General features: G+C 34.2%; 1 protein-coding gene across 1 annotated transcript in view; it reads left to right on the top strand.

Annotated features, from left to right (window-relative positions):
- Positions 1-475: 475 nt before the first annotated feature.
- Positions 476-8,616, top strand: part of LOC132548672 (E3 ubiquitin-protein ligase ZNRF2-like) — a 44,201-nt gene continuing 36,060 nt past the window's right edge. Inside the window, exon 1 of the mRNA XM_060212551.1 lies at positions 476-917. Coding sequence (XP_060068534.1) covers positions 614-917 — 304 coding nt within the window. The 5' untranslated portion in view covers positions 476-613. The remainder of the gene's footprint in view (positions 918-8,616) is intronic.

The raw sequence follows: 8,616 nt of genomic DNA, 5'->3' as shown, positions 1-8,616 counted from the left end.
GCTTAAAGTACGACATGATTAAAGTACGACAAGTACGACATGATTAAAGTACAACATGCTTAAAGTACGACATGATTAAAGTACGACATGATTAAAGTACGACAAGTACGACATTATTAAAGTATACGACACGATTAAAAAGAATATCAAAGATTCAAGAAGAAAATACTCCCGACACTAAAGCCAATCATGTACTTTCAGCACGTATGCAAATATTGCATATCGTTATAGCACTAGGAGAAACTGGAAAGGAAAATAGCAGGGACGTATTTGACCCTGAAAATAGTAAAAACACTCTTTACAAAATAGCATGCTAATTGGGCTATTATGAACCGCAACTACTTTTTACTATACAATATACGTTATCAAATTATTTGTATTGTTTATTGCTTAGTTTGGCCTGTTAATGTTATTGTGATAATCACATGATGAATACGTCACGATTTGTGTTGGTGCCATGACGCAAAACAAGGAAGCCTAACATGGCGGAGGGCAATGTTCACAATGCGTAAACCTTCAAGCAGGGGTGGCTTCTTACTTAATACATGGAGAACCGGACAAGATCAATATGGAGACCTAAGGATAAACTTATAAAGATTCCTTAGTTGTGACAATGGGTGGGAAACAGAGCACGAGCGCGCCTCGCGTGCGGACTTTCTCGGGAAGTGCACCAGGCACGAGTGGCACAGGTGCAGAAATGACGTTAGGTGCAACCTCTTCTGCAAGTGCACGTTTGAGGGCCCGGAGCCTGGGGAGCTTTGGCCCGGGCCCAGGGACAATGACAATACCTAGTACTAACGGTAATACACGGGGAGCTGGCTCTCCCGACTCCGATTCTAGCTCACCAGAGGAAGGTCCTACGTTTGCGGGACGAAACGTCCCCCATTCATTACCCCTTCATTTATTTGCACTTCACGGTAAGTCGTTCACGAAAACAGCAGACAATGTAAACATCTCCACGATCACTGTGCCGAATGATCTGACATAGTGTTATTTCACAATTGCACACGTTTCCATACAGACGGGTTGTTACAATACACATAGGAGTTTCCTGTCACGTGTTGTGTTTGTGTACATACACTTGGCCCCATTGCTGGCTTACACAAGATATACGCAAGTACATCATCTACTTTTCACCTGAATCATGATCAACTGATGGAGCGCTATACATATTTAATTCTCCAGTCTTTGGATGTTCAATGTGTGTGTGTGTTTTTGTCAGCTGTACATGTATATATAAACCAAGCAAGCAAGGTTTGATAAATATTTCATCATGTGATCCCTGCAACAGTTCCTCTGGTTCACAAGAATGCGTGTTATAAACATGCTATCGAGGCTAGAAGTCTTCTGTTCAAATGAAGCAGTTTTGTAAGATACATAGAAAGTATTTTGGGAGAGAAAGCAGGATTCAAAAATAAAAAGTGAAGGGAGGGAGGGATGGGGAGATGGTGATGATGGGGAAGGGTTCTTGAGGTTGTAGTTTAAACTGCAAAAGTATTAAAATGTCACCAATGTTTTTTACTTTGATCATTATTGTATTCTTTTTACACACAGCAGACATGTATAAAGCTAAATTGCAATTAGATATATTATCTTAAAACTAAAGCCATTGGTAAGAATGAATAAAAAAAGATACCAGAGTTCGTACACTGTAGGTTAGATTCAGAAAAACAATGTCCTTGGTATCACCATCCATATTGGCATTCGAGAAATAATGAAGATCAAGTATTTAGAAATTGTTTGATAGATTCATTGATTGCATGTAAGTTCTACATTAGTGAAAGTTATTCAGACTGATAATCATGCTTGTCTGCAGAATGGATCTGACTTTGATTTCATGCTTGATTGACTGTCTTTTCCATCACTGTATGGTGAATAATGATCAAGATCGGTTTTGAAATTTAAAGTTTAAAACTACAGTCTATACATCAACCAAGCTTTTATTGTCAGCAATTACAGATAATGGTTTACATTGATGTTTTGATTCCAGAGATTGACACACACTACATACCTATAAGTTATTCCAAATTTGACCTTGCTGGGTCTAATCTGAACAATGCCTGTACCTACATTTATAAGTCTATTTCAGAGGCTGGATTGGACATGTTTTAGTTGACCCTGTGATGCTTTAAGTAACTTGTGAGGTCTGGAATTCAAAGTTCAGGCAGATCACTTAATTACCAAAAAAAAATTAATTTCTGTGAAATCTTGAATTCCTTTAATTCCTTTGGGCCCATCAAACTCACAACATCATTATACTGGTACTTCTTAGGTGACTGACACTTATAGACAATTGTTTTTTAGGTGCTTTTGATTTATTATGATTTATTACGATAAATGATGGATGCAGGCTTGCTAACCTCTTTGTCTATATCAATATTTAACAATTGATGAAAAAATGGTGTTAATATTTCTTCTGGTGCTATTTGTGAATTCATTAAATGCTAACATATTTGATTAATTTGATATGTTCATCAAATAAAATTTCTAATTGTCTGACTTTAGTAGCATTTTTAACATGCTGAGGCAAGCTGTTCCACAAATTTACAGTTTATTGACTAAAGAAATGTTTTCCAATGTCTAATCGTGAATGCTTTTTATTCAGTTTTTGAGAATGCCCTCTTGTTGTGGTTGTGGTACACATCTCAAATAAATTTTCAGTAGCTTTCTTATCATATATATTGTTCATAACTTAAAAAGTGTTTATCATGTCTCCTCTCATCCTTCTATTTTCCAAAGTTTGAAGATTCAGTCTTCCCAGACATATGTACAGATGTTACTTTCCAATCTTTTTTTTTCTTTTTTAATGTTTTGGTAATGTCAGTTTTGAAGTAAAATAAAAGTAGTTATGAACATCAACATTCCTTATAAAATTGTTGTATGGATGTGTACATCTGCAATTTTATTGTGGTAGAGGTGAACTATGACAGTATCTCAAAGGAACATGAGAGTTTCTGTGTGCCAAGATTTCAATTCATATTTTATTCCAAGGGCCTTACGGCCCATAGGTATACAATTATATAAATGATTATACAATTATGCATACCGTTAATTGGAGAGTGATCTCTCGCACACACACGTACTGTAGTACATAATCATGTAGAAAACATCTAGTAACACATACATAACACTCACGCACAAAACAAAAACACCCTCACTCACGGCCAAAACAGTACTTTACATAGATATACAATATCACCAGAGATGTTTCGCATTATAAGGTATATAATGATAACGAGTTGGTTGAGGTCACCATTTCTATTTATAGAAATTTATCAAATCAATTTCATCTTATATGTATATAATGTGTATCTTGTTACCATTAACTTGTACATAGCAGTCAATAAATCAAAGGGCAAGAAACGAGGAACTGATAACCAATAACAAGTAATTAGCTTGTAGGTTTAAACTAAGTGAAAATTTAGTTAAATATTAATAACTTCCAACTGAACAGTATAAAAAGGTTTATTGAACAGAAACAATCCAGCACTAACATCTTAATTAATATACATCACCCAGTTTTACTTGTCATCCATACACCGGTTACAACATTCATTTCTGTGTTTGTGTACAGAATGATAAAAGGTATGATACACGTATATCCCATGTATTTCTAGAAAAGGTCATGATCTGTATAATTCCCAGGGCTATTTAGGGCTGGTAATGCCAGGCCTCATTTCCAATTGAAAGAATTTCATATTGAAGCCAAATTCCCAAAAATTAAGATTCCCCCTGCACATTTTTCTCCCAATTCAACCATTTTTTTTTCAAAATGAGGAAAAAAGACCCTGATTTTCAGCTCACAAGCATTTTTGTTTGTCAAAAGCATCATGATCACTAATTTGCTTATAGATAACAATTACATTACTCCGAGTCCCCATAATTCAAACATTTGATTGATATGCTTTGTTTGGAATCACTTGGAATTCTCATTATCTCAGACTGGAATTGAAAATTTTGAAATCAATATTCGATAGTAAAATTTATAAGAATGTATAAGAAAATATATCTCCAAGATGGGTTGCTGGTAACTTCTGTTGTATCTGAAGGATATAGTGACGATATGTATTTCAAAAGTTTTGTTCTGTCTCTACTACTGATGTTTCAACAAATGTTTGATCTTTTTTGTTGAAACAATCTTGGCTAAAATGCATTTTCTTATGCTGCTCTAAAACTTGAAGCAAACTCATTTGCTTTAGACAGCTGCTACTTATAGCAGATGTCCATCAAAGTTTGTTTGTATCACTAAAACAAAACTAGTCACCTGAAGTCATTGTATTATCATCAGAAACTGATAAAAAAACATACAATTGATGCACAAGATGATTAACTGCATTACAATATTTGAACAAGTTCATAGCTCAATTAATGCTGACATCCCCCTTATGGGCAGTGGACCAATCCATTGATTGGTAGACCTCATCAAATCAATTGATTGCTGGACATCCTGGTCCAATTCCGGGTTAATGACTTTGTCTCTCTGGGTGGACAGGTTGATCCCGTAGTTTTGATGAGTGATATCTAATCATTTGATGACTTGTAACAGTATTGATGTAGGTGATTATCCAGAACATTTTGTTTGTGGAGATTGAGTCAATGTTTTGTTTAATTTATCTATCAATTGAAAAGCATCAGTGAAAATGCTGTTTGTTTTTGTATAAACAAAACTTATTTTTTCAATGAGCTTATAAAGCAAATGATTTAGTATTACTGTTTATGTACTTCATGTATTTTGGAGACAATATTCTGTGAACTGTGTGATTTCTATTTACCTTTGGAAATCTTCACTTAACTGGCTGTAATATGCTTTCTTTTTGTTTCAAAACAAAATAAAAGATTCAGATAGGGAACAAAAAAAAAAAAAAAAATCAACTAAATATTCTAATATCAAAATATGGAACTTCCAACTCTTGATATTTAAAAAGATAATAGGGTGTGCACTAATATCGTTGTTGAATAATAGAGCACTTTATGACCTCAGTTTAATTGTATATCATAATCTCCTATGATTAATATCCATTCACTTTATTGAAGTGAAGTTTATTTAAGTGAAACTTCTAAATTCATACATATGTTAAGTGATAGGATGGGAAGTCTTTTTGTCATCATTATGGTTATGCCATCAAACTTTGACAACACCATCACAGGGGAGAAGTAATTCCATGTTTTTTTTGTTACTGTGAGTTGCCACAGTTAAGTTCATGATGCAAATTATCAGCCAAGTAAAAATGCCTAATGATTAATTCTCATTTTGTGAAACCAGATTGGCTTACGTACTGGTTTCTTAACCAATATGATGTATTGATATATCTGAAAAGGAATTAGAGGATGATCACTGCAAAATACTTGGGAATTTGTACTTGATATATGCACACCTTTAGAATAATATTAATTTGCTTTTGCTTGTGATGAAAATCCAGATTATTAATAGATTCTAAATCTTTATACCTCAAAATTACTGAGATCATTGCACCTTATTTGAAATGTCTCAAAACAGTTAACACTACTATTATATTATTTAAAATGATAGAACTGTAATCATTAAGTAGTTTATATTGGGTATGATAAAAAAACCAACAAGTATTTGAAGTTGAATTAATAACCCATAATGCAGTTTACATCAACTGAAGCAATAAAGAAGCTATTCTGTTTGACACAGGGCTTTAATGAAGTTGCTGTTGGTAATTAAGGGAAATAGACAATGCCTTTATTTTGACTGATTTGGGATTGGAGCATTTTTGCCTCATTTTGGAAAGAAAATGGTGAATTGGAAAGGAAGTTTTGGGAGTAAATTGCTAAGGTTAGAAATTTGGCTCCAATATGGAATAATTTTAATTGGAAATGGGGTTTGTTATTGGGCCCAAACCCTCCAAAATGGCATTGGAAAAATTGGAATCTAAAAATAGAACACCATGGAGATGAATAACACTATGATATGGTGACTTATGTATAAAGGAAAGTTATCTTCCTGTTTATTTTTTTCCATGGGATCCTGTTAGTTTAAATTGTCCCCACAGCCGTTTGTGTAACAAGTCATTGCTATCTATCAGCTGTTTTCAGTATTTTGCTGTTAAGAGTGTGTCAACTCAAAATGGAACAATTGATTTCTATGTGAAAAAAGTCCTTTAATATCTGTTGATTCATGACCATGCAAGACACATTCTGTTTAGATAAGATTTTGCTTCAAAATGCTACTCTTTCTTAATGCTTAAATGGATTTCAACCAAATCTAATCTAAAACATCACGGAAAGAAGGAATCGTTTTCTTAAACACAGAAAGTTGATTTGACCCAAGTTAATAGGAAAGACTTTGATCTGCTCGAAAGTTCACATGGATCAAATATGTCAAAATCCTTAAATGACTTCTACTCAATAACCAAAAGGATCAGAGATAATAATATTTGGCCTGTAGCATGCTAGGATGAAGGGCTACAAAATTTAAACTAAAACATCAAGGAGAATGGGGAATCATTTTCTTAAAGTCAGAAAGTTGATTTGACCCCTATTTGATGTGAATGACACTGGCCCACTTTCAAAGTCACAGGTATTAAACGTGTAAAAAATGTTAAATGACTTCTCAATAACTAAAAGGACCAGGGTGCTGATATTGGACCAACTTTCAAGGTCACAAGGGTCAAATGTGTTTAAATGCTGAACCAACTAATTGAAAGGCCAAGGGTCTTGATATTGGGCCTGAAGCTTGCCTTTTCAACAAGTAATACGTTTGGAGTAATGGCAATTGTATAAAGAATTTGATTTCAAGTTTGGAGAAATTGTCTTGATGAACCAAGAATGTCTTCTATGTAATCTGTATTTTGCCTCTTTCATACATACGTCTCTATAGTCAGATAACTGTTAAGGCCCATGGGCTTCTTTTTTGTAATTTTCATTGCTTTTGAAAAACAGATTCAGAATGTGAAAAAAAATTGTTGAAATTCTTTTAAAAAATAAATGAATAAATTAAGACTTCATTGAAGTATGAGTTATTCAGTTGCAGCAACAAAATAAAATGAAATAAAATAGGAACAAGCTCTGAAGGAGTTTGTGGTCTCTATTACAGTGTAAAACATATTTCTGTTTGATCATAATTTTACCTTTTTTATTAGGTGTTTCCTTTTCCTAGACTTGAGGAAGTTACTGACTTAATCATATTAATAAGGAAGTTAAGATATGCCCTGGGCATCTTGTGTTGTTGTAGTGTCTTGTTTAGGCTAAATAATTTATCTGTCACAGGAAATTTATCCATCAGGCCTCCGGCATGATCTTCAGTTAGGTAATAGTGGCCACCAGCTTACTCAAGGCTGTCAGGCAATAACCTCCAGCAACAAAATACATGAACTTTGGTTTTGTTATCTTTTGGTCTGAATTCATTATGACAATCTTATCAGAAATTATACACATAAGCGAGGCCAGATTGAGGTTAAACAAAACAATATCTTCATCCATTTGGTAACAAATTTCTAGTAAATTTGATAAACACAGATTGTTTGATGCATATTTCACAATTGATGAAAACTTGTGGGCAATGCAGACTTTTTATATTGTGACTACCTTAACAGCTTTTAACCGATACATATACATATTGTATATGCTTTTAGTGTGCATCTTGCTGTCTGGCCTGTGTTTATTTGCGTTTAGCTGTAAACACATGCACATGGTTTGTGCACCAATATTTCTGACCTTCACCTCATCACTGGGTGTCTGCACTAGATATATAAATATCTGTCTGAGTAATTACACTTCAGCATCAATATAGATACCAGACTAGTCATGATCTTAATGCAGTTTGATTTTTATAATTTTTAGCTCACCTGGCCCAAAAGGCCAAGTGAGCTTATGCCATAGCGTGTCGTCCGTCTGTCTGTCATCTATTGTCCGTCCGTCAACTTTTCATTTAAACAACTTCTGAAATACCAAAAGGCGTACAGTTATCATATTTGGCTGGAAGGTTCCTTTGATGAAGTCAAACAAAGTTTGCAAAAAGAAATGACCTTGACCCATATCCAAGGTCACAGAGGTCAAATGTGTTAAAAACTTTAAGCTACTTCTTTCAAAATACTGGAATGCCTAGAATCATTATATAAGGCTACTATGTTCCTCTTATGGTGTCCTTCAAAGTTTGCTAAAAGAAATGACCTTGACCCATATTCAAGGTCACTAAGGTCAAATGTGTTGAAACGTTTTAAACAATTTCTTCTGAAATATGGAAAAGCCTAAAATCATAAATGGCCAGTATGTTCCTTTTATGAAGTCCAAGAAAGTAAAAGAAATGACCTTGACCCATAGTCAAGGTCACAGGGGTCAAATGTGTTAAACGTGGAACATGCTCAGATATAGTAATGTTGGTCATAAAGATCCAGGTGAGTGATACAGGCCCTCAGGGCCTCTTGTTCCTTAATAGTATTTGCATTGGGTGTTTCATAAATAGATTTGAATTTCATATATTTTGAATTGAATTTGTGAAAAATAACTGTGGTAGTTTTTTTCAACTTCTGTGCTTCAAAAAGCTATAAGGAAGTATTAAACACTATCTCTTGTGAAAAAGAGTCCAAGCAAATAGAGCCAATGCCATTTGTGTTAGTTATGGGTAGTGTGCTCCTTCACTCCTCCTCTGGA

The sequence above is a fragment of the Ylistrum balloti genome, unplaced genomic scaffold (genome assembly GCF_031769215.1).
Source record: "Ylistrum balloti isolate Yb309-2 unplaced genomic scaffold, AGI_CSIRO_Ybal_v1 Utg370024, whole genome shotgun sequence".
Classification (NCBI taxonomy): Eukaryota; Metazoa; Mollusca; class Bivalvia; order Pectinida; family Pectinidae; genus Ylistrum; species Ylistrum balloti.
The sequence above is the reverse complement of the archived record's forward strand: the minus strand, read 5'-3'. Positions and strand labels throughout refer to the sequence as shown.